General features: G+C 43.3%; 1 protein-coding gene across 2 annotated transcripts in view; it reads right to left on the bottom strand.

The window, feature by feature from the left end:
• Positions 1-1,141: 1,141 nt before the first annotated feature.
• agla (amylo-alpha-1, 6-glucosidase, 4-alpha-glucanotransferase a) overlaps positions 1,142-27,339 on the bottom strand; it is a 56,496-nt gene continuing 30,298 nt past the window's right edge. For both annotated transcript variants that reach the window (XM_084326200.1, XM_084326201.1), the window contains exons 15-33: positions 27,099-27,254; positions 25,354-25,504; positions 24,474-24,598; positions 21,024-21,136; positions 19,247-19,381; positions 16,848-16,978; positions 16,335-16,471; positions 15,152-15,285; positions 14,532-14,707; positions 12,859-12,961; positions 11,435-11,660; positions 10,565-10,676; positions 9,845-9,980; positions 8,684-8,796; positions 7,397-7,608; positions 6,853-6,950; positions 3,672-3,759; positions 2,623-2,756; positions 1,142-2,525 (exon numbers count right to left, since the gene is read on the bottom strand). In XM_084326200.1, the coding sequence (XP_084182326.1) occupies positions 2,408-2,525; positions 2,623-2,756; positions 3,672-3,759; positions 6,853-6,950; positions 7,397-7,608; positions 8,684-8,796; positions 9,845-9,980; positions 10,565-10,676; positions 11,435-11,660; positions 12,859-12,961; positions 14,532-14,707; positions 15,152-15,285; positions 16,335-16,471; positions 16,848-16,978; positions 19,247-19,381; positions 21,024-21,136; positions 24,474-24,598; positions 25,354-25,504; positions 27,099-27,254 (2,598 nt within the window). In that variant the 3' untranslated portion in view covers positions 1,142-2,407. The remainder of the gene's footprint in view (positions 2,526-2,622; positions 2,757-3,671; positions 3,760-6,852; positions 6,951-7,396; positions 7,609-8,683; positions 8,797-9,844; positions 9,981-10,564; positions 10,677-11,434; positions 11,661-12,858; positions 12,962-14,531; positions 14,708-15,151; positions 15,286-16,334; positions 16,472-16,847; positions 16,979-19,246; positions 19,382-21,023; positions 21,137-24,473; positions 24,599-25,353; positions 25,505-27,098; positions 27,255-27,339) is intronic.

Consider the following 27,339-nt stretch of genomic DNA (forward strand, 5'->3'; position numbering starts at 1 on the left):
TATGGGTAAATCCCAAACAGCCATTGGCTTCTGATGAATTGAAAATGGGGGACACTGATGTAAACTAGACGAAAGTCTTTCTCTGGTCTGCATCCCATTAACAATTGTGTGTATTGAGCTGTACTGTATTGTACCCATTCTGCAATCTGTTAATAAAGTTTTCAATCAATCAATCAATTCTGAACACAAGTCTAGTTACCGCCTTACCAGCCAGTCAATCATAATATGATGAGTCAAACGTTTGTATTGTGAGCTATCAAATAGAAATAGAACGGAAAAAAGACTAAACACACACACACACATACCTCTGAGACATAAGGCACTCAACTTTAGGATTACTGCCAAGCATGACTGTGCAATTCATCAAGTGTTTTTGCTTCTTGTGTTCACTAATTACAAAGCATGACCAACACTTTGCAAAAGGACGTGAGTCATATCTTACTGCCTGTTGCCTTCTGGAACATGTTTTGGATTTATTTTGTAGAAAAGAAAACAAAGGGGGGGGGGGGGGGGGTTAGAGATGAAAGACAATGAACTGCATGTTAGGTCCATCGACGGGTGTCCTGCTTCACAAGCCAGAGAGTGGTGCCTGATGACGTCCGCAGGAAGATGGAGTTGGGCTAGTAGCACCCTCGCCTCGGGGCTCTCATCCACAGCAGTTTCTCAATGCTTCAAATCTACTCACATTTCCTCTAGGTCCCCCGCTTAAAGAAACACGCCGACATGATGGGAAATGCGCTTACCGTCTTCTCCAGAGTCTCCAGAGAAGAAGAGATACCAATTTCCTCTCTGTGCGTTCAGTAGAAAGCCATCTGGCTGCAAGCTAGCCTAGCTTAGCACTAACGAATAGAAGCGGATACGGACCACTAGCCTAGCTTAGAACTCCGGGGGAGGTGTTTTTGGCCAACAATCAGCTAGGCTAGCTGATAGCTAATACTGAATGATGAATTGAAAATGGGGGACCCTGATGTAAACAAGACGAAAGTCTTTCTCTGGTCTGCATCCCCTTAACAATTGTATGTATTGAGCTGTACTGTACTCATTCTGCAATCTGTTAATAAAGTTTTCAATCAATCAATCAATCAATCAATTATTCACAAAAGTGAATACCAGTTAAATGCAAGAGTCTCTCAAGGGGATTTAAAAGTGATTTATTGTATCACAGTGGTTGGAAATACAGGTTATGGACATATATATTGCAGAACAAACATCCACGACCAACACAGCTAAAGAGGTTTGTTTGAAATCATTATTCCAGTGTGACTAGACATATGTGATCATGTATGACCTGTGTATGGAGTAGGGAATTCTATATGGAAATAAAGTAAACTCCCATTAGAGAACAACTGCCCAATATTTATTCTCCAGTCATCACAGTGAAATGCTATCTCACAGACTTAACACAGTTAGCTTAATGTGAGGTGTTAAAGTTTGTTATGTGATTTTATTCAGTCGGTGTAAAACATCTCTCACTAATAACACAGAGTCAAGAGATGCATTTTAACACAGAATCCATTGTAGAAGAATTCCATTGCACTTTACGCCTATATATTACATTGCCTTATTCTGCAATGGTGGACAATTTTCATGATATAGAAAAATGCTATTTTATAACGTTATTGTACAGTGCCTATTATGGTGGATATTTTCTTTATGGACGGTTGTTTTCATACACTTTTACACCACCAACATTAGCATTATGGAAAAAGAAAAAAAACTAGATGTTTAGTATCAATACAGGAAAATTACCGTCACACTAAGATTGCACTTCCCTTTATTTTTGTGAATAACACTCTTGTGTAACATTACATAAACCATCTGATGGGTGCTTTTACTCAAAGCGCCGCTACAATACCATGAGTCCATACATTTTTAGTACCAGGGAAGAAACCGGACCCCCAGCCCGACAGTGTTATTGCCATGCTCTAACACAAGCTACACAAAACCATCATTGGCAAATGTTAAAAGGTAAATTTCTGTGAAATCATTTGTTTCTCAGTGGGATGACGTAGAGTGCTAACAGGGACGTAACTTGGGAAACCAGCACGACATAAGGTTGCGACATTCGGTGTGGTGGGGGGGGTTATGGAGTATTGCACAAGGTTGTGGTACGGTATACTTTTCACAGTGTGTGGACCACACGGTTTATGTTCAACTCGCTTTCAAATCAATCAAGTCAGGAAGTGGCTATTCTTCAAAGCAATACAAAAAAGGAAAAAAAAGGTTAAGTCTACCTAGTCTATAAAGAAATTACTGAATGATTGCTCTATTAATTAGGAAGGATTGTAGTTTACATTTTCTATTGGCTGAATTGAAAGTGAATTGACCTCAAAAACTAGTGGACACAAGATCTAGCGTGTGCATACCTGTGTGTGTGTCTGTGTGTGTGTGTGTGTGTGTGGGGCGGTCACAGTTCATGCAGAACCTCCAGGATGGTGGCGATGGACCAGGCTTGGGTGTCGCAACTGAAGGGGCAGTACTGGCCGTTCTCATTGGTCAGCTCGGGCAGACCCTTCCAAGATGACCTACAGAGAGACAAGGAAAGGGAGGCGTGTTGATTCTATCAGTAGTACCTGCAGTTCAGTCGACCCGACTACACCGCACTGAATGCCGTCCTCTTACCTCTCCAAGTGCACATAGTGGCGAGACATGACATTCTTCACCAAGTACACAGTCTTGTCGTATGTCTCTTGTCCCATTTTCTTGGCGAAGTGAAGCTTGGCACGTAGGAAGTAGCCTACCGGCCAAAGCCACTCCTGAAAGAGAGGGAGGGGAAGAGAATAAGAAGATAACTTTCAAAATGACTGCCAGGAAAGATGTACCTTTCTGTACTGATAAACTGTGTGTGTGTGTGTGTGTGTGTGTGTGTGTGTGTGTGTGTGTGTGTGTGTGTGTGTGTGTGTGTGTGTGTGTGTGTGTGTGTGTGTGTGTGTGTGTGTGTGTGTGTGTGTGTGTGTGTGTGTGTGTGTGTGTGTGTCCCACATCTTAAATGGTTGCCATGTATACAGGGGCCTCTACATATGTAGGCATGACAGAATAGTAGATCTGATAGCGAAAGATATCTCTTATTTTTAGGTCCTCCATCACACTGTATAAGCATTCTACTGTGAAGCCAAGCATGTTCAACCTGTGCAATAATGATTCCATGTTCTCTAGTATTACAGCTAACACCCCTGATGTATTTGTGGTAAATGAACACCTTAGGGAGGTGTCCATTCTTGAGGTTGGCTGTACTTTTGATTACAGCTTAGAAGAAGCCTTCCTAATCAAAATGCTGAAATACCAACAGCTGCAGCAGACCATCTCACAGCTAGGCTACAGATGTAAACTCCTAGTTTTTATCTTTGGCAGCCTAGGGCATGTGCACAAGTTGGTTGTGAGGGGCCTACAAATAGCCGGTCTCCCCAAAAGGAAGGCCAAGCAGTTAGCCAGATACTGCTCAGTATCAGCAATTATAGGAAGCCGCTCAATTTGGAGGAGGCGCTGTTACCTTTACCCTTGATTCTGCCGCCCATGCACCTTGTACCTGACTGTTCTTCATGATTTTCTGATTGCACTCGCATTGTTTATGTCCTTTGTATGAGGTTTCCTTGTACTTCTGTTTATGTGGACATAAATAAACATTTCAAATGTGTGTGTGTGTGTGTGTGTGTGTGTGTTAATGTACTTACTGGTCCTTGATGATAGTTGAAGCCCTTAGTTAGGTTGAAATTGTCATTATCCAGATTATTGTCGTAAACCCCGCAGTAAACCATGTCACTGGAACACAACAAGGAGCAGGGAATGTTATCTATCTGACAACAACAACAATTGATGCATTTAACGTGTAATGTATGTAATGTAGGGGTGTCCGATATTGGCATTAAAATTTGATATCGGAAAATATCGGTATCGGTTTTCAATTTTTTTTTTTAAATCTTTTTTTTTACATTTCTATAACCTTTATTTACCCAGGCAAGCAAGTAAGAACAAATTCAGATTTTATTTATTGTCAAAAGTATGCATAATGTTGTGTTAATTCCACAACAAGATATATGTAATGTTAATTACCTGAAATTATTCCGTTTTTGGGGGGGGGAAACCCTGCATATATCGGTATCGTTTGATATCGGTATCGGAAATTAAGAGTTGGACAATATCGGTATCGGTAAAAAAGCCAATATCGAGCATCCCTAATGTAATGTAATAATGTATTGCCAACATATACATGTACTTATGTATGAAGTGTCTGGAAATGTCTGTTCATGCTTTTATTCAATCACGGCTAGACTACTGTAACTCCATTTACCTGCCTTAGCAAAGCCAAAAATGTTGCTTACCAGGTCAAAGAAATCCTGTCGTATCCCACCAATCCTAGCCTCCCTGCACTGGCTACCTGTCCAGTTCAGGATCCAGTTCAAGGTCTTAGTATTCACTTACAGTGCCGTCCACAGTCAAGCCCCCGCTTACATCCCGGACCTCATACACCCCTATAAGTCCAGCCGGTCCCTGAGGTCTTCTGATCAGGGCCTCCTGGTGGTGAAGCAGGCTAAAGACTAAGGGGGACAGAGCGCTTGAAGCAGTGGCCCCAAGGCTCTGGAATGAGCTCCCCAGGTCTTGAGAGCCTCCCCCTCTGTGGACTCGTTCAAGGGGCGCTAAAAACCCACCTGTTCAGGTTGGCGTTTGGCCATGGACATACTTGAATTGTTGATTTAGTTTTCCTGATTTTGTTCTTGCCTGTCTTTATATTGTATGTTCTCATAATGTTTTTATGAATTGCCCTGTTCTTTTTTGTTCTTAAATTTGTGAAGCACTCTGTGCATTTGTGCTGGGAAGGGTGCTATAGAAATAAACTTTTACTTCATGTTTATATATTTTTTTACTGCCCTACACGAGTGAAACAGCGAAAATAAGTGTTTGTTATTAATAAAATAGTTGATAAAACTTCACCCTCGTGCCAAAGTCTTGGGGTACGGCACTCACTCTTATGTATTATTCAATTAAATTATTATTATTAATAATAATAATAGGGCGGCTAGGTGGTGTAGTGGGCAAGGCACTCGCCACCAGTGTGGAGACGCTAGGATTCGCGTGTTCGAATCCAGCTCTCCACATTGTTTTCAGTTTAGCTGGTCGTCCGCAGTAATACACATTGGCCGTATTATGGGGAGGGAAAACTGAAGGGTGGGGATCGAACGTTGTGAACAAGCGACTCCTACAAGTCGGTTGGTGCGCCTGCGCAGTAGAATCAGGAAGTGTCGGGGGCAGCGTGAGCCTCCCACGCGTTACTCCTCGACACTGAGAGATCGAGCTGCGCAGGTGAAAAGATGCGACTGCTGTTACCTCAAGTACCGGAGGGGACTTGTGCTATGTATGACTTAGTCCACATTGCAGCCGGCTTGTGGGAGGCAAGAAACAGCGTTCGTGACAGGGGAGGGTTGAATTGGATGATACGAAATTGGGATGGGAGAAAATATAGAAAAATGGGAGAAAAAGTGGATCAAAAAAAAAAAAAAAATAATACATTTTTTGTATCTACTTTTTCTCCTTTATTTTTCTGTATTTTTCTCCCATCCCAATTTAGTCGTTATGCCAATTCCCCCCTCCCCTTCCTGGTCGTTGCGCGCATTTGCCCCCCCCCACTTGCCGGTCTAGGGAGCCCTGAAGTCTATCACATGCGTCCTCCGATACATAGGAGACAGCCAGCAGCCTCTTTTCACATGACAGCGAGGACTCTCACTGGGGGAGCGTAACGCGTGGGAGGCTCACACTACCTTCCCCAATTCCCTCCCTCGCTGTGCAGGCACCCTGACCGACCTGTAGGAGTCGCTGTTTACCATGACCAGGATACAACCCACCGGCTTCCCTCCCGCTGACACTGCCAATTGTGTCAGTATGACAACCGACCAAGCTGGAGGTACCGCTGACAGCCGGATTCGATACCAGTGTCTCTGCGGTGGTAGACAGACGCTTAGTCCGCTGCGCTACCCGCATTTTAATTATTATTATTATTAAATATCTGACATGTGGTCATCTGGGATGCAGGCGGGAGGTGGAATACACATGGTTTCTAGTTTCCACAACTAGAGCACCTCAGTCCGAGTCCAGCCCCACCTCCAGTGGGCTCCCGCATCATACAAGAACTGATCCATTTCAAACTTCGCCCTCTTTTCGTGATCCTCCAATAAGAAAAGAGGGCGGGGTTTGAGACAGGTCCACTACGCTCTTCGCTGACAACGGCCCTCCGTGAGCAACGAGTCTTTTCCAATGAATGGATTACATTATTGTAACCGGGGGCGACAGTGGCTCGGGAGGTAGAGCAGGCAATCCGGAGGTTCCCGGTTCGATTCCCGCTCCTCCCGGGCAGCGTGTCGATGTGTCCTTGAGCAAGACACTTAACCCCTAATTGCTCCCGATGAGCAGGTTGGCACCGTGCATGGTTGCCTCTGCCGTCGGTGTGTAAATGTGTGAGTGAATGGGTAAAATGTGAGGAACAAATTGTAAAGCGCTTTGGATAAAAGCGACATATAAAAAAAGCAGCCATTTACCATATAACCGTGTACCGCGAACATACGTTGTGAATTATTAGCTACTAGAATCATCTTTTGGCAATGTTATCATATTTAAATTGAGTTTTAGTTGAAAGCTACAAGGATCCGACTGTTCCTCTTTCAGCCAAAACATTGTTACCTCTTGTTGTGTAAGCACAACAACCCTAAAAAGCAAATTCCCGGTGAATGTAAATTTGTCGTTTAAAATTGTTTCGTTTTTTGGGGACTTTGGGGTTGTAAATGGAATCGAGCCCAGAGCACGAAATAGAATGGAGTGCAAAGAAATATAGGTCTGCTGTCGTCGTGGAAGCAGATGACTCACTCAGGGTCCAGGGTCTTCATTCCCAGGGGGCCGAGCAGTTTCTTCTCAGCCACCTCTAGAGCCTCCCACGCTCTCTCCACCGTGAACAGCTCTGGAGCCTGCACACACACACACACACACACACACACACACACACACACACACACACACACACACACACACACACACACACACACACACACACACACACACACACACACACACACACACACACACACACACACACACACACACACACACACACACACACACACACACACATTAGTGGTCAATGTAGTACACTAAAGATTGAGATATGATTAATAATTTTTCATTGAAAAGATCTAACATTCTCCTGTGTGAAACAGGGCATAAAGAAACAAGTTGCTTTGCTTGGATTTCAGACAGAATACACATAGAATCGGGTACATCCTCTGATTTATTGATACTTGATATTTTAGCCTGTTATCATCCTGATAATATCCCATACCAGTATCTTCGTTGGTGTTCCACTAGACAAAATAACACTGATTAAACACACACACAACATCTGTGGCCAACCTACCACGACCATGGCGATGGTAAAGTTTGGTCGGAGCTGGTAGTCACACCAGGGGCTGGAGGCCCCGCAGCTGTCCTTGTAGATGCCCCTCTTGTGAACCAGGTCCGGGTGCCTCTCCTCGGGGTCCTTGGGGTCGTGAGACACGTAGAACCTCTTCTCAAAGTTCTCCTGGATCTTGCGGTCCCACTCGGCGTATGGCACAGACAGATCCCCGGCTGGATGGGAACGTCAAAGGTGAGATTTTCAACATCCCTCTTTCATACAGATGGTGAAAAGCCATGGTGTTTGCTGTGTGAATCTCAATATTGTGCTGGTAATGTGCTATACTGTATATGAAGTTTGATTGGATGGTTGAACATTGATTATGAGGTTAGCTACTCATAGGGTTCCATCGCATAAAATCCATCCATACAAGCCAAAGTAAACAAACCTTTTATAGACACATATATAATACAGCAAGTACAATTAAAAACTCTCCCCATTGTCTAGTGTTAGTCCTTGTATCATGAGCTCAGTCAATCAACTAGAGAATGAAAACATGTCTCCATTCCTATTTATTTATTCATTTCAATCATTGGTGGTGGGTTCAGGTCTGGATAGCTGTTCAGGTTGGATAACGGATTGGGCCTTTCAGGAAACTGAAGGACAAATGGAGAACCCCCCCCCCCCTCCCAACATGTGACACATGCAGAAAATATAATAGCAATTTAAAAATGTCAGGTTAGTCCTCCCAGCTGGAGTGAGACAGTGAGACGTGTTGTTAGTCCTCCCAGCTGGAGTGAGACAGTGAGACGTGTTGTTAGTCCTCCCAGCTGGAGTGAGACAGTGAGACGTGTTGTTAGTCCTCCCAGCTGGAGTGAGACGTGTTGTTAGTATGTGTTGTTAGTCCTCTCAGCTCAAGTGAGACAGTGAGACGTGGTGTGTTAGTGTGTGTTGTTAGTGCTCCCAGCTGGAGTGAGACAGTGAGACGTGTTGTTAGTGCTCCCAGCTGGAGTGAGACAGTGAGATGTGTTGTTAGTATGTGTTGTTAGTCCTCTCAGCTCGAGTGAGACAGTGAGACGTGGTGTGTTAGTGTGTGTTGTTAGTGCTCCCAGCTGGAGTGAGACAGTGAGACGTGTTGTTAGTGCTCCCAGCTGGAGTGAGACAGTGAGATGTGTTGTTAGTATGTGTTGTTAGTCCTCTCAGCTCGAGTGAGACAGTGAGACGTTGTGTGTTAGTATGTGTTGTTAGTGCTCCCAGCTGGAGTGAGACAGTGAGACGAGGTGTGTTAGTGTGTTGTTTTGACTGTACCTTCTCTGCGTATTGTGACTGTGGTGTAGGGGAACAGGCCGTTCGCATTGAGGTGCACCAGCCAACGCACCGTCGACTTACACAGGCCCACGATCTCCACCGCAGAGCCATCCCTTGAAAAAACACATACACACAGTGTTACATGTCAAAAAAGCACAAATCTAGTTACTATAGGGAAGAAGTGAGAAGCTTCAAGCTGCTCTAACACTGGAAGTTCCCCATATGAGAACTGAATTGGGAAAAAGGGCTTTTAAATATGCTGCTCCTTCATCTTGGAACAAGATACAGGAGGACCTAAAATTACCAGGACTGGTCACCCTCGGAGAATTCAAAGCCATTTTAAAATCCTACGAACTCAGTTCCCTTGGACAGTGCAACTGTGTTTGATCATTTGCCTGTTTGATAACTTGCCTGAAATTGGAGCTTGATGTAAATGTTTTATCTGTATTTTATTGTGATGTTCTTTTTTATGTTGAAACTTTCTGCTGCCTTGCTTGGCCAGATCGCTCTTGAAAAAGAGATTTTAATCTCAATGATGCTTATCTGGTTAAATAAAGGAATTGATTGATTGATTGATTGAAGAGATGGGTGTGACCACCCTAAACACACACACACACACACACACACACACACACACACACACACACACACACCAAGGCAACCATTTTGCTAACATGATGAACTCGCTCTTCTAGCTGTAGTCATTTCTCTTGAATGTTACAAAATGAAAGCTCTTCATTGTGTCAGGAAGGATCACCTAGATATTCACTTACAAAAGTCTTTATAGCAACAAATAACGCTGCCTGCATGTTAACCCGACGAGGTGTTCACAGGTGACAAAGCTACAAAATAGCGTTGCCAGATATACTGACAAAGAGATTTCCTTGAGTGCCGTGGACGTACGTTGTTAATTATTAGCAATAGCAACTAGCTAAATCTTTTGGCAATGCTATGATATTTAATTTCAGTTCGAGTTGAAAGGTTCAAGGATCCGGACGTTTCTCTTTCAGCCAAAACATTGTTACCTCTGTTGTGATTTGTCAACATCTCAAATTGTCATTAGAGCTTGAGAAAATGTTGAGCTTGTTTTCTTGTTGCTTTGTAGCTTGTAGTGTGAACATCCAGTAAGCCTAACCCAGTGGGTGTAATGGAACGTGGTACCTGGGTGTAGCAGGGATGCCCTTGTTGTGGGCCTTCTCACTCTCGCCCATCTTGTCCATCCAGGTGCCACAGTTGTGGCGGTTTCCTCCGTAGACGAAGCCGGTATCCTGGTCCACCTTGGCCTCCACATTGAACCCTGGAGGGAGATACAGTACAGTACACCATATCATAAAACAACAGCCTAGACAACAGCATTGACAAAATACCAGTATAATATATATATATGGGGTGTAAAGGTACACGTATCCGTACCGAACCGTTTCAGTACTGGAACTTAGGTTCAGTACAGCTGTGTACCGAACGAATACAACGGTATGTTAACCACTAACGACCGCCCACCGGGGGCTGTTTTTTCTCCACAATCTAATCTAATATATATATTTTATTTTATTTATTTAATTTCAATATAGAATATTCGTTGACAGCCCTACAAGTACAATTAGTTACTGCACACTACATCACCCCTGAGTGGAAAATGGAAAGCCAAACTGTCGCCCACTGTACCGAAAACCCATACCGAACCGTGACTTCAAAACCGAGGTATGTGCCGAACCGTGGTTTTTGTGTACCGTTACACCCTACACACACACAGTATATAAATACATACACATACATATACGGACAGTGTGTGTGTGTGTGTGTGTGTGTGTGTGTGTGTGTGTGTGTGTGTGTGTGTGTGTGTGTGTGTGTGTGTGTGTGTGTGTGTGTAACGGGACATGCCTTCATCAGCCATGTTGCGGTCTATCTGTGTGCCGGCGTTCCTCTCTCTGAACTCGATGCCCTGCAGGTGGCGCTGCATGGCCTCGTGGATGACATCGTACAGGGGCTGGTCCTGGAGACCAATCACATTTTACACAACATGTCATCATCACAGCCTGATTCAGGTATTCCACCAAAGGAGGCAGAGTCTTTCTTTAGTAGGTGTCAAAGCTACTAAACAACAAAACAACAAAGGGCATGAAAGAGCAAGATAGATTAGTCGACTGAAGTACTGTGATTTTACCCAAATGATCTTTCCCTGTTTGCTTCCAATAGAACAAAGGCTGCCATGGCATTATAATGTCTTCACACCATTGGCTTTGTTCAATGAACATTCAGTGAACGTGAGTTTATTCCTGTTATTAAGAAAATGACATTGAATAAAGACTTTTAAGCTTTATTTCTGAAGCCTTGGATCTTGTTTGTTCCCCACCAACCAGAGTTTTGCAGCAAAGCCTCATTCACTTTTTTCTTTTTGCCTTTCTATCTTTTTCTCCCATCCCCCCAATTTAGTTGTTATGGCAATTCCCCCCTGGTCGTTGCTCTGCCCTACCGACTGGTCTGGAGAGGGTGTAGACTACCACATGCCTCCTCCGATACATGTGGAGTCGCAAGCCGCTTCTTTTCCACCTGACAGCGAGGAGTTTCACTGGAGTTTCCCCCAGATCCCCTCCCTGCTGAACAGGCGCACCGACAGAGTCCAGGACTTTACCGAGACTGACCGAGCCGGAGATACCGCCGACAGCGGGAATCAAACCCCAGAGTCTCTGCCTCTACACTACCCAGCCGCCCTGCCTCATTCCAGACGGACCCTCCCTCCTCCAGTCCTACCCAGGCTCCGGGGGCCTGCGGCTCAGAGGCGTTGGTGGGGTACATCCTGGACACGGGGCACATGAGGATGTCGACGCCGCTCGGCACCAGGGTGCAGTAGTCCTGGACACACTGCAGCCACCACCACACGGCGTCGCGGCAGTTGTAGCGGGCGCCAATTCCCTGGCCCAGCAGGTTGGGGATGAGGCCGTGGCGCAGGGTGCCCGCGAACGCCAGGATGACGTTCCTGTTGGCGACCGGGCAGATGGGAGAGAAAGTGTTTACAGTTGAGGAGGGCTTCAGGAAAGAGGAAACAACTTCATTAATTTATATTTATATTTTACGTGTTCGTTTTCGGCTTTGAGTTGGTGCCTTTAAAAGGAACACGCCAACCTTTTGGGAAATTGGCTTACCGTCTTCTCCAGAGAGAGACAAGAAGATTGATACCAGTTTCCTCTCTGTGCGTTCAGTAGAAAGCTATCTGGCTGCATGTTAGCCTAGCTTAGCACAATGAATGGAAGCGGACATGACCGGTTAGCCTTCGGGAGAGGCGTTAGTTGGACAATGCCTAGGCTAACCGGTCATGTCCGCTTCCATTCATTGCCTAAAGAAGGATTTCCTCCCAAATATGCTGCAGTACGTTTCCATTTTGGGTGAAACATTGTCGTGCTTGATACAAGACAAATCCCTTGCAGACATTTTAAATAAGAGGTGCAGTTTTATGGTCAAATGTCAGCAGTGTAGACACGTAATAATTGACCTATCTCAAACACACCCGCCCTTTTCACAGCTGCTGCAACAAAGTTTGTCCAAGGAAAGCAACAGTTACGGTTGGAGGATCAGGAAAAGAGGGCGGGGTTTGAGATGGATCCATTACACACTGCGCTGAGACTGACACCAGAGCAGGCATGTGCAGGGGGGGGGGCTTTGCTTGCCCATGTGCCCTTTTATGACCAAAGTGCCCTTTTTTTGTAAAGGGCAATGCCCATGGTCCTCATCAAGAATAATTTAAATAATATTATATATAAAAATAAATATTTGAATGCCTGTCTGTCTGAGGTGCATGGATTTCTGTTATGTTGCATGACGCGTCACCCTCCCTCTTGGAATGACATCCCCATTAGCCGATAGAAATCTATTATACATTTTGATAAATCGCAAACTATTCTAAGGCATAATCATATAGTATGATGCAGTTTGTTGTAAGTTACATTCTCTGAATATTGGTTTCTAATGCTATAGTTTGGCTGGTTACGTTATGCTGTAGTTGTGTTCTAACATTTTGATATGTGCCCTTTTGGCATTTGATATTTGACATTTAATGTGCCCTTTTTAAAGTTTGATCACCTGCCCCTCTAAAGGTCTCTGCATGGCCCTGCACCAGAGAGTGACAAGTCTGTTTCAATCCCGAGGTGCCTTTTGCGCTCCTGCTCTCTACGACTGACCTGGCCTCCAGGTGTCGGCCGGTGACCAGCATCAGTCCTCTCAGGGCGATGAAGGTGTCTCGGCCCCAGCAGCGGAAGATCCCAGATGAGAAGTGAGGAAGACCTGAAACAGACAGAGAGACGTACATCAACTCGTGTGCCTGTGTATCGTATAGGTTTAATGCGCTTGTTAGAAAGAGCGTTGATGATAAGATAAAATGTTGTGTTATCCCTGCATGGTCTGAACAGTCCAGTCTAGTATATGAGGATGATCTGCCCTCCAAAGCCAGAAATCAGAGAACCAAGACTCACATCTGTAAAGTCGACAAGATGCAAAGCCTGAAGCAGACGCATACAGTACATGAATTCTGAAACAGAATGATATTCCGCTTACAGTGGAATGTTTGATGTGTTGCTACTAGGGGTGTAACGGTACGTGTATTCATCCTGCGATATCCCGGTACGGACGTTGTGGTTCGGTACGTGCAGCCATACGAAGATCTAGTTTTGTTGAATTATTCTGCTCCTAGTGCAATGTGCATCTGTTGCCACAAGATGGTGCTAAATGATCATAATAAACGTCTGCGAGTGCGACCCTGGTCAGGAGGTGAAGGGTCAGAGAGCAGAGGTCGATCTACACATACTGTACGCAACAGATGAAGATAGCAAGCCGTGGCAACGATCAATCGTTGTTATACTAAAGTTATGGCAAACAGTTGAAGTTATGTATTATTCTTCTGTTACAATGCAACAAGATGCAAAAATGCAAACGAGTTGTACATAATTTTTTTATATTATAACTAACTATATTAGCGTTATGTCCTTCGTGACAGCAAGTGCATTTAAGCCGGAATAACGAGTGGAATAGCCATGCTTTTTCAATCAGCAAGAACAGAATAACAGAAAATGTGGATTTCTTTTTATTACCAACTTTCTTGGTAATGAGTCTGACTGGACGGAATATGTGTCACGGTCAGGTAGCACCAGGTGAGAAGGCTACTACATTAGGTAAGTACAACTTGTAATAAGCAACTTTTAAAATGGTGCCGTTCGGGTCTGTGTCCTGGGGCCGGCCAGGTTCGGGTTCGACATAATCTTCTGTGTGCGTCTGCGGCTCAGCTGTCTTTGTACATGAGTAGTCATACAAATGTTTATTTTCTCACTTCTTCTGATAATCTTTATTGTAATTGGTTCCTGGTACAAATTCAATGTAACTATCAAATTCAATGCAACTATTGATATAGATAACGTTAGCTAGCTATTTTTGGATCTCGATAGCTAATCTCAGATATCGTTAATTTTATATCCTGATGCAATCAGAAGAAAACCATATGTTCACGGTTGTGTTTACTGCTTGATAAACTACAGGACCAGGCTGTTCCAACTATCTCAGTGGGGACAATATGACACTAGTCCCCAAACCGAGGTATAATGAACAGTGACACCCCTAGTATAACCTGACCCTCCCTTGCATTTTCAGGAGAGCGAGAATGGACAGAGCACCTTTCTGGGACGGTGTAAAAATGCTAGTGTAGAAGGAGATCATTTACTCAGCTCTAAATCGAAAATGTATTAGTCTAAACATAGCCTTATTTGATATGACAGACAGAGAGACATGCAGACAGAGACAGACAGACAGACAGACAGATGCATAGATAGACAGCCATAAAGAGAAACTGAGTGGAACTCCAGACCTGCAGCCAGGGAGACGCAGCACTGCTCTTCTTTGCCGGTGACGTCACTGAGACGGTAGGGGACGTCTTTCAGGCGTGGGGAGAGGGGGGGCAGGGCCGGGAAGCGGCCCACTCCACACATCTGCACAGAGCCCAGGGCCAGCTGCTTCACCAGGGTGGAACCATTCTGCACAAAGCTGAGGCGGCCAGGGGGAAGCAAATCAGAGGGACACACAGCGATCCCCAGGTGAATTGTGATACAGGATCATAGAATTGATCAAAATATAAATGTAACTCCAATCTGTTTGCAAGTAAATAAAGCAAAAACTAAAAACAAAATCTTTATTTCTGTGTGTTCAAACCTCTGTAACTATATTATATTAGCACTTAGAGTGATTATTTCTGTTGTGGAAGATAGTTCAGAATGTTTCCTTTCAAACGAGACCAGACTCATGCATGGCCATGTGCAATAAGTGATTCAAGAATAAATCACAAATTACTTTGGGTATGCAATCGTCAGGAATTTTGTATGCAAAATGTGCCGGATGCATAAGGGGTTAAATATGTATTAACATAAGACACTACATAGTCTGGAGAGCCTGTGATCCTGATTTAAAGCAGAAGAAAGATCAGATAAGAACCTTGACATCTGTTTGAAGGTGGTGTCAAGAGCGGTGGTGTAGGCTCCGAGGATGATGGCGTCGAAGTAGCAAGGTACCAGGTAGCGCGGGATGTGCTTCAGGTAAGTGAACATGGCCTGGAACCACTGGCCCACCTGGAGGAGAACATCACACAATGCTGCATGGAGCTTTTATCTGGGAGATAAAGTATCAGCACTCACAGAACTGTCCTTTAGGTTTATTGAGTTGGGGCAGAGATAACGTACACGTTTCAGCTATATCACATGTTGAACGCTGAGGACGGCTTATAGCATAAACGCGTATGTTGTCTCTGCCCGTACTTAATATACATACCTAAAGGACGGTTCTGTGAGTGCTGGTTATTTCTGTGACTATGTAAGAGCCTGTCTGGACCATGCACCCGGTTAGGAACTATTGAAGAGGTTTGAGTTGTTCTGCACCATCTTTAATTTAAGATCACTTGGTTTTAGGCATGTTCGAAATTAAATAATACTCCTCTTAAAGTTAGTCCTCTTAAAGACATCTTTAACTTGAGTGTATTTAAAAGTAGGCTGTAACCTAAAGCCATACCCCCTGTACCACCCTAGAACCTCACCCAGAACATCTCTCAGCAATCAGTGTGTTGCTCACTCGTACAGTTTCCATGACTCCTGTTGTCCTCCTACACCTAACCATCATCTGCCCTTACCTCTCCCAGAACTCCTACACCTAACCATCATCTGGCCCCACCTCTCCCAGAACTCCTACACCCAACCATCATCTGCCCTTACCTCTCCCAGAACTCCTACACCCAACCATCTTCTGGCCCCACCTCTCCCAGAACACCTACACCCAACCATCATCTGCCCTTACCTCTCCCAGAACACCTACACCCAACCATCATCTGCCCTTACCTCTCCCAGAACTCCTACACCCAACCATCATCTGGCCTCACCAACCAGAGCTCAGCTCCTCTCTTACCCATTAGTCTGTTGGAGACACAGTTGATCAGCTAATCTCTGTCCCAGGCTGTGCCCCTTGACCCCCCACGGTGGTAAAACTCACCTCTCCTAACCAAACCTAACCCTGACACCCAACAGTGGTCTCACTCACCTCTCCTAACCAAACCCAACCCTGACACCCAACAGTGGTCTCACTCACCTCTCCTAACCCAACCCTGACACGCAACAGTGGTCTCACTCACCTCTCCCAGAATGCCTCCCTTGGCTATTAGCCTGTTGGAGACATACTCAATCATCCAGTCTCCCTGCCTCAGGTTGTCGCAGAACGGGTGGCCCAGGTCATTTTTAGGACGAATGTCAGCCATCACAGATATCAGACCTGAGGGTGTATTTAAACATGAGAAGGTTATCCTCTGTGTAAACCCCATCACCATAGAATATTGCTTTGTGACACTACGCTGCATTCAAAACCTTGAGAATAAGTCTGATACCAAAGACATGCAGGGATTGTGATGAGGTCTTTCCTGAACTTAAGCGTCATTTGTTTAAAATGCATATGGGATACGGATATTAATTTTCATTCTCAGAACCTGGCTTTAATATTCAATGCACACAGTTCAGTGACGCGATGGTGCTTCACACGCTTGTGGATCTTCAGGCTGTATGTCCCGTTCAGACCCTACATGAACGTTCCAATTCTCTAGTTTTCCTATAATATCTCTATGCTCTCAACCGCCTTTTCTGTGTTTTTGTACCTTGCAAGCCACCGTACTTGAGGGGCAGCCAGGAGGGGATGTCGTAGCAGCCTCCTCCCTCCTCTTGCTCCTCGGCGTCACAGCGGTAGAGCAATATGTTCATGTCAGCCAGCGTCAGCTTGGACATGATCCTGAAAGGGAAGCGGGAGGGGAGGAGGTAGTAAAGACAAGAGAGAGAGAGAGAGAGAGAAATAATGAGAATGAGAGAGTGTGGGAGAGATCGCAAGAGAAAATAGGCAAGCCCAACATTTCACTTTTCTCCACTGCCGCTTCGGAGTCCTAAACTTCACAGTATCGGCCAATATGCAGTACGGATCAGATCCATTACTGTAACCGAACAGATTTTGGGGTCAAAACGATTGATACAGTATATGATATACAACACATGTTTCTCCATGAGAGAGATCTAACATTGAGATCTGATTCTATGAGTCAAGTCACTTTTGCTTTTAGTTCTGGCATGGCTCTCTTTGTACCCTCTTTGTGAAATTCTCAGGTAGAATTTGTGCCCGAAGAACAGTGGTTCTAACCAATCAGCGTCTTTAGAGGAACTACTGGCAGCTACGCGCATGTTTCAGGTGGGATGAAAGCGAGAAGACGGCAAGTTATGAAAGTTACAAACAGTTTCAAAGGACGACTTCCCAGGTTATACTGTAGTCAAGTCAAGTCAAGTCAGTTCTATTTGTATAGCACATTTCCAGGCAGCGGCAGCTGACACCAAAGTGCTTCACAAGCAAGTTGATAAAAACAAATTAGTGTGAGGCAAGGTATAAGATTAAAAGAAAGAAAAAAAACATAGCAAAGCAATGAAAGCAACAAAAAACAAAACAATATGGTGCAAGATATAGGATTAAAAACATAATAAAGCAATGAAAGTAATAAAAACTGGTAGGACACAGTAAAACAAAGAGGATAGAGGGGCCAGGGGTCTAGTGGTGGTTAAGTAGGGGGGAAGGCCAAGGAGAACAGGTAGGTTTTCAAGAGTGATTTAAAAGCCTGTACGGTCTGGGCAGTCCGTACGCTGAGGGGGAGGCTGTTCCACAGTCTAGGCGCTGCGGTGGAGAAAGCTCCGTCTCCCCTAGTCTTGAGCCTGGTTCTGGGTACCACCAATAGCATCTGGTCAGCTGATCTGAGGGATCGGTGGGGGGTGTGGCGGTGCAGGAGCTCGGACAGATAGGAGGGAGCCGTGCCATTTAATGATTTAAAAACATTTAGTGCTAATTTAAAATCAATCCTGAACCTATAGGCAGCCAGTGGAGCGAGGCCAAAACTGGGCTGATGTGTTCGTGTTTTCTTGTTTTGGTGAGGAGGCGCGCGGCTGCGTTCTGCACCAGTTGTAGGCGGCGGAGGAGGGACTTGTCGATGCCCGTGTACAGAGCATTGCAGTAGTCGAGGCGGGTGGTGACAAAGGCATGTATCACCGTCTCCAGGTTACTTTGGGAGAGGTATGCCTTTGTCTTCGCCAGGAGTCTAAGGTGGTAAAAGCTGTTTTTCACAACGGCGCTGACCTGTCTATCGAATTTAAAATTACTGTCGAAGATGACCCCGAGGTTCCTGACAGAGGTGGAGAGATTTGGGCCCAGGGGACCAAGTGCGTCAATGAGGGGGGGCGGGGGGGCACTATTAAAAACAATGACCTCGGTTTTCCCTTCGTTCAATGTCAGGGAGTTTTCGGACATCCAGCACTTGATTTCTGCCAGGCAGTCAAGCAGTGGTTCTATTGATGTCTTCCCTTGGTTGGGCTTTAAGGGGAGGTAAACCTGCACGTCATCGGCGAAGCAGTGGAATGAGATATTGTGTTTTGCCAAGATCTGGCCTAGGGGGAGTATGTATAGGAGGAAGAGAGTGGGACCCAATATCGAGCCCTGGGGCACCCCGCAGGTGAGGGGGGCCACAGAGGAAGTGAGATCACAGAGTGTAGTGTAGCAACACATCAAGCATTCCACCGAAAGCGTCTATATGGGAATATCCTTCTATTTAAGAATTCATATACTGTATGGGTTTTCTTCAGTCTTTGCATCTTGATAACTTTACAAGTTTGAGCCTCGATTCATTGATTTCTGGCTTTGGGGGCGAGATCATTCTCATTATACTAGATTGGACCACGCAGGGGAATAACACTGCGTTTCATTCCTCAATTGCAGATCAATTCACTTTCAATACATTGGTGGATGTATGTGGATTTTCTTTCAAATCTTTTAAAATTCCAATATTGAAAAGCTTTTGGCATGAAAAGGTTGTACTATCCAACCTATTGACAAGTCAATCAGAATGGATGTTCTATCATCAGCAAATAGGTGATTTCTGTTAAAATTCTGAATGGATTGGAATAGAATGTGAATTGATCCCAACATCCGTCTTCAATAGTTGACCCACTGGCTTAGTCAGAGCATACATACGTCTCCAGTGGCATGTTGAGGATGGCCGGGGTGTTGTCGTCTGCCAGGCTGCCTTCTCTGTAGTGGGGGCTGAACTGAATGAGATGGCGTCTCAGAGCCCCCACCAGCTCCTGGGAGTGCGGGTCCAGACTCACCCTGCGTGATGCCAAGAGAACCAGAGAGTTACACTTTATAGCTATACTATAGTTATTTTTAGCATGATGGACCCAGAAACTGAGATTGGACAAGAGAAGATTGAGATTTTATATTTGTGGCTAAAGTAAATGATATGGGAAAGGTTTTTACTAGAGCCGGGCCGTTAACGCATTTACCGGGCTAAGTTAACGGCAGACTATTATCGCGCGATAAATAAATTGCCGCCGTTAATCTATTCTCAAAATTTGGTCTGGGAGCCAATTACATTAGCTGATGTATACCTGGTCGAATTACTCTGTGTGTGCGTAGAACTCCTGTGTGCGGAGACACGTTGTGGGCGTGTTTGTTTACACACTGCTACTACACTCGAGTCACCAATAAACATAATAGTTTCAAGACATTGCGTCGGTCTGAGAGAAGAATCAAGCATCGGAAATACATTTGGACTGCAGTATTCTGTTGTGGATGGTTAAAACCTTTGTTTACATATTGTGGAGTGGATTAAAAGTTTTAAAACATTCGTTTCTGGACCCGTTTTCTGCCTGGCTCAAATCAAGCTGGCAGGTTCGTTCGAAGTTGAACACAGCTACAACCTCCACTCCACCACAAGTCTCTGTAAGTAAGCTAGCTAATGCATCCTTACACTACTGGCAAGTATTTTCATATCTTAACCAACGTTGCAACTTGCAAGGCGCTTATAATGAAACGTTCCAACGGCGACATCAATTGCTCATCAATTAATTCAACCTAGCGTGCACTTATTTTCAACCTAGAACCTAAGCGCTCTCTCTCTCTCTCTCTCTCTCTCTCTCTCTCTCTGTGTGTGAGAGAGAGAGGGAGGAAGGAAGGGGTGGGGAGTGAGGAAGAAAGGGGGAGAATGAGAGACAGAGAGCAAGAGACATACTAGGAGAGAGATATTAGTGGAAACTGTCAAAATGATCAACAGATGTTGACTCAATGGGAACATCAATGGGAGCAATACCTTTTTTTTAAAGTAACTAAATAGTTACTTTTCACAGTAACGCATTACTTTTGGGTGTAAGTAACTAGTAAAGTAACTGAGTTACTACTTTTCAGTAACTAGCACAACACTGCGTAGAACACACATATTTTGAATGCCTTCAGCAGACTTCAAATGAGCCATTTGAAGGATTGCATAGATTAATCTAGATAAAAAAAAGTATCTATGCCCACCTCTAGTTTTTACACATGTTTAACTTTTGTTATGTTTATTCTAGTTGTGTTTCTTTCCGTCTCCTTGTGAGACAGCGACAAGTCAAACTCCTTGTATGTGTAGTACTTGGGCGAATAAAACAGATTCTGGGACTGTATCTGTAGATATGTATTGACATTTTATTTGGTTGTTTGTTTGGTGTGCCTTTTAATGATTTCCCTTACCTCTATGATGCATGTCTCGTCTGTGTCCAATAGCCTTATCTGGATTGTTCTTTTTTGGTCGATTTATCCTTTTGTCTTATATTTTAAATATTCTTTATTTATTTTGGTCCCCTTTCCCCGTTACCCTTCGAGAGGTCCTTTTGTCCCTTTATTTCATTATATTCTATTTATCTAGAAGAAAATAGAATAGATATTCTACTATATATTCATATTTTAATACATTGTTCCAGACCGCCACGTCTACCTGAAGACGATGACGCTGCCGGGAGTGAGGTGCTCGAACAGGATCTCCTGGACGAACTCGTCGCGGCCCTTGGACGTGACGTCAGCCAGTCTCACGATCTGACTGTCCTTCAGCTGAGGGAGAAGGTGGTAAAGCAAACTGTACGTTACGCATGAAACAAAACAAAACAAACAAAAAAGGCAGTGCAAGGAACATGGGAGTTGAATTAGATTAGATTAGGTTAGATTAGATTAAAATTGATTGTCATACAGCACAAGTACAATACAACTAAAATAAGTTTGGCATCTAACCAGAGTGCAAATGTAACAGCAAAGTGCAATAGCAATAGACAATGTATAGGCAATTAAACTGGGTATAAAATATAAATGAGTACTACTGAGTAATAGTTCTAATCAGATGTGTGTACAGTGCTATAGAATTATGTACAGTGATACAGGTTTAAAGACACTATGGTAGTACAGTAAGTCATACTGGCCAGTGATATAACTAGTAAGGGACATGTACAGATATAGATATAGTATCTACAGGTATGTAAAAAGGATTATATGCAGCTATATACAGACAGATGTGAATAAATATATATAAATATATATATATATATATATATATATACGGAAAATATAAATATATATATTTATTAGGGCTGTCAAAATTAATGCTTTAACTCTGGAGATTAATTTCAATTTATTAAAGCATTAAAATAAATTAATCTAGATTAATCTATGGAGTGAAAAATCTTCAATCTTAGTGCCGCGGATATAAGAAAGAGGTCTAGCTGAGTCAATGTTGATGGTTTTGTTGAACATTTGTATTTCACAGGAGAGAAACTGTATTCAAAGAATGCTATTAAAATAGTCTTTGAATCTAAATATACTTTCTTTGTGTTGATTTTACATTAATTCCATGATTTTACTCAAGTAAATATCTGTTACAAGCTTCGGTCTTATGTAGAAAAATGCTATTTTTAATCTAGATTAATTACAAAAAATGTAGAGATTAATTAGTTACATTTTTTTTAATCTATTGACAGCACTAATATTTATATATTATGGTATATACAGCATTATTGTATGTGCCATCATACAGAGTTATATGGGTTATATGCAGGTGTATAAATAGGAATATAGAAAGGATTATATGCAGACAGATAACTGCTGCTGCCTGTGACCCATTGTCACCTCCATATTTTATATTGTAAACAGTGTGAATTGGAACGTGCAATAACGTCAATGTTACTCACTGTGCCTTGTATATATCGTATACCCTTTTAAAAAAAGATCAATTTTTACCTTATATTTTAGCACTCACTTGTATTTAAACTATAAATACTACAAAAGGTATTGTGTGATTTTGTATGAAGGGCGGACTAGCAAAGTAAGATTTTCATTGTACGGCAAACTGTCTGTCTAACTGTGCACATGACAATAAACTATCTTGAATCTTGAGATATGGATATATATATGTTATGTAAATATAAATATATATTGGGATCTCAGGCATCAATCTTATTTCAACATTTCAAAAAATTTGTTTTTGCACAGATCTTCCGTATAGTATTTCAAAAACGAATTGAGTGGGAGTGCTACAAAATATGTTGTATTTAAGGTTTGTGTGATTGCCCAGACGATACCACAGTAATTGGGCTTATCACAAACAACAATGATGAGTTCGCATATAGGGATGAGATGAACTAAGGACCTGTCCATATGGTGTCACAACAACAATCTGTCCCTAAATATTGAGAAAACAAAGGAGCTCGTCGTTGATTTTTAGGAAAAACCACTGCTCAGTCAGCTGTTTTCATAAATAACACTCGTGTTGAAATTGTAAATAGCTACAAGTTCTTGGGCATCCAGATCTCAGACTCTCTCTCCTGGTCATTGAACATCAGTTGTGTCATTAAAAAGGCACAACAGAGACTGTATTTTCTGAGGTGTCTCGAGAAGCATGGTATGTCAACAAAAACCCTCATCAATTTATACCGGTCCACAATAGAAAGCATCTTAACAGGATGCATACTGGTATGGTTTGGCAACCATACGAGGATAGTGAGAACAGCATCTAAAATCATAGGATCACCATTACCACAGTTACAGGTCATCTACACCACCCGCTGCAGGAAGAAAGCACTCTGTATTATGAAGGACACCAGTCACCCAGCACACTGCCTTTTCTCTTATCTCCCCTCAGGGAAGCGTCTACAGAGCATCAGAGCTCGGACCTCCCGCCTCAGAGATAGTTTTTACCCAGGCGGTCAGAGAGAGATAGTGTATTCTGGTGCAATGGTCGTTTTTTTAATGTTCCATCCCTAGTATGCAATGTTGTATTTAAGGTGTGTGTGATTGCCCATTGTGTAGGGGGCTATAATCAAATAAACCGCAAACAATGGTGACCAAACAAATGCAGAAATTCCATCTGTAAGTTGATAAGATCCCTCGCCCACTGCTTTCAATAGAGAGTGAGAGAACGAGGAGCAGAGACAATAGGAGAGAGAGTGAGAGAAATAGTGTATCCTAGTGCAATGGGGGGGGGGGGGGAGAAAGTAAACACCCCCCAACCACCTCTGCCTGCTTCTTTTGGTAGTTTTTTACATTTTCCATCCCTTACAATCCTGTCCTTCCGATGGTGTGTTCATTACTAAATAACTAAGTACGCGATAGCTTTTTAGTAGGGATGTTCGATATTGCCTTTTTTACCGATACCGATATTGTCCAACTCTTAATTTCCGATATCGATATCAACCGATACCGATATATGCGGGGTTTCCCCCCCAAAATAACGGAATAATTTCAGGTAATTAACATTACATATATCTTGTCGTGGAATTCGTCGTGGAACACAATATTATACATACTTTTGACAAAACATTTAATAAGAATTTGTTCTTACTTGCTTGCCTGGGTAAATAAAGGTTAAATAAATGTAAAAAATTAAATAAACTTTTTTTAAACAGATACCGATAATTTCCGATATTACACTTTAATGCCAATATCGGTAGGCCGATAATATTGGACATCCCTACTTTTTAGTGTGCTACTTGTAATCTTCTAGACAAGTACTCTGAAGTGAAACTGAAGTGAAATGTAACTGTGTAATATATTTCACAGAGCTGCCCTCTCTTAAGTAGATTATTCGGTCGACCTGGCTTTAGTCCGCCAAGACGTCGTTAGTCGATAAGTCGATTTATATGTTGTCCCCATGCTGAATATGTTATTTTCAGAAAAATTATAAGGACCTGTCTCGTAAACACTAAAAGAGGCTCTTCTGTGGGGAAAAAGAAGACGGCAATGTTTCCTATAATGTTGGCGTGCTCCTTTAACTATGAGTAGACTAAAAATGTCTTTAGTCGAGGACAGCGCTAATATTTAGGTACTCTTTCAACCCCTGGCCTCGGCAAACGGCTACAGTGCTGGCACACGTGTGGAGAGAGGGGGGCGTCGGGCTCCTGACCTGGATGTGTTCCCGGATCTCCACTGTGTACTCAGGCATGCCGTTGATGCTCTTCTCGTCCTTAGTGTAGGAGCCGGCACTTCTCTCCATGGTGCGAGCCTCCAGCACCACCTCCTCTATCTTCCCTGTTGGACAGAGCGAAGGGGGAAGAAGAGAAAAAGCGGTGAGCTGGAAACAGAATCACAGCAGAGGTTCCCCCACTTTTTATGGAATTAATTTCTAAACACTGGACCCATGTTGTGTAAATATTTTATAGGAACATTTAGCTGGGTTATGAAGTTATTACCGGTAATTTCCTATTTTATATAGCTATGGTGGTAATGTTCTCACTATGGAGCACCATTGACCATATTCACACGGTGGCCATTTTGCTCAGGTTGGGTTCCTTTCCACCCTGTTCCCTGAAACAAAGACAACAACAACAGAAACAAAGACAGCAACAGACACAAAGACAACAACAGAAACAAAGACACCAACAAGACACAGACAACAACAGAAACAAAGACAACAACAGACAAAGACAACAACAGACACAGACAACAACAACAGAAACAAAGACAGCAACAGACACAGACAACAACAACAGAAACAAAGACAGCAACAGAAACAGAAACAACAGACACAAAGACAACAACAGAAACAAAGACACCAACAGACACAAAAACAACAACAGACACAAAGACAACAACAGACACAAAGACAACACCACACACAGACAACAACAGACACAAATACAACAACACAAACAAAGATAGCAACAGAAACAAAGACACCAACAGACACAAAGACAACAACAGACAAAGATTTTTTTTCTTTTGCACGTTCCTCTGGGACTAGCGGTAGCCTGCTCTGTCATAAGTGCTGCTCTGCGAGTGCGTACCTGGAATAAACATGGGCGGAACCTCGTCTCTGTACTGGTGTGTCTTGGGGTTCTTGAAGGCTGTGCGTGACACGGCGACCACCGACTGGTGGCTGTTGGCACAGTGTCTGGTCACCGCAACGATGTCCTCATCCACCTGGTCCACGTACACCTGAAACACACATGAATTAGTATATTTGTGAGGACCTTCCATTGACTAATTTCCCTTCTCCCTACATTCTCTTACAAGCCCTTAACACTTTCAGCGCCAGAGGTCGCTGTGGGCCGTGTGGTAAGAAAATGCCAGCGCTTTAAAGAATAGGGATTAGGGCTGCAACGATTAGTCGACATAATCGACAACGTCGATTATAAAAAATCGTCGACGAGGAATTGTTGCGTCGATTAGTCATATTTTTTTTTTTTTTTTTATTACATTTTTTTTGTACTACCTATCTCTGTGAAAGTGGCTTCTCAGCTCTGGTCCAGCCAACTGAAGACTTCTTAGCTTAACATAACAGACCGACAGTAAGTTTGGGGGAACTAATGGGATAACTGGGGATGTTGTTTGGTCCTGACAAGAGTCTCAAAGCAACTCTGAGGTCATGCTCAATGTCCAATCTGTTCCTCTGCTCTGTCTTCAGCTGGACCAGAGCTGAGAAGCCACTTTCACAAAGATAGGTAGTGCAAAAAAAATAAATAAAAAATTATATGTTATTTAATTTTTTTTAATTTTAATTTTTTTTATACAATTGTTTTTCGATTAGTCGACTAATCGAAAAATAATAGACAGATTAGTCGACTACCAAAATAGTCATTAGTTGCAGCCCTAATAGGGATATATGGCGGTGTTTGCAGGGCTAAAACTATATTAAATATCATAGCTATGGATATAAAACTATTGCCCATTTGACATCGAGTATCTATCGTTCAACACTGACATTTACCGGGGCCAGTTTCGAATTGCAACCTCCCGTAGGTGCTCTTTGAGAGCGGTTTTGAAGGTGGGTAGGGATTCACATTATTTTACGGCTGTGGGTAGGGCGGTCCACATTGTTGTGGCATAATTGCGAAGCGTGTTTAGTCCCTCGTTTGAGCCAAATCTGGGTTGAACATGATTTGTGGAGCTCCCTCTGGTGTTGTGGTTGTGGTATTCACTGACCTTTGGGAAGTATTTAGACATTTACATGGGTATCTTAGTGGTGTAGTGTATCTTGTAGACCAGGCCCATTGCAAGTTGATGTACTCTGTCGTCTACTCTAAGCCATCCTAGGTTGTCAAAATTGGCAGGGGTGAGGTGGGTTTTAGGAGTAAGGTCAAGCAGTAGTCTGACCAGTTTGTTTTGTGATTTTTGTAATCTTGTTTTTAGTGCCTTTGAGGTGCTTTGGTGGATGTGGTGCTATGTGGAAATAAAACAAAATTCTCCTATAAATGACATACCCACCTGAGATATTAATCCAACAACCCACCTGATATGTTAATCCAACAACCCACCTGATATGTTAATCCAACAACCCACATGATATGTTAATCCAACAACCCACCTGATATGTTAATCCAACAACCCACTTGATATGTTAATCCAACAAACCACCTGATATGTTAATCCAACAACCCACTTGATATGTTAATCGAACAACCCACCTGATATGTTAATCCAACAACCCACCTGATATGTTAATCCAACAACCCACCTGAGATATTAATCCAACAACCCACCTGAGATATTAATCCAACAACCCACCTGATATGTTAATCCAACAACCCACCTGAGAGAAGCCCTTGTCAGCCAGCTCCCGATGCAGCTTGTTGAGGGCCAGCTTGCCGGCCAGAATGCCTGTCTGGAGGTTGACCTCCCGTGGGTTGGAGGGCTTGGCCTCAGGGTTCCAGCTGGGGTAGAAACGCTCCTCCTTCACCACCGAGATCTGGACAACAGAGAGGAGAGGACAGATAGGACTCAGTAGTCTGGACAGCAGGGTTGGGATCGATTCACTTTCAATGCAATGGATT

This window comes from Notolepis coatsorum (assembly GCF_963971535.1).
Source record: "Notolepis coatsorum genome assembly, chromosome: 12".
Lineage (NCBI taxonomy): Eukaryota > Metazoa > Chordata > Actinopteri > Aulopiformes > Paralepididae > Notolepis > Notolepis coatsorum.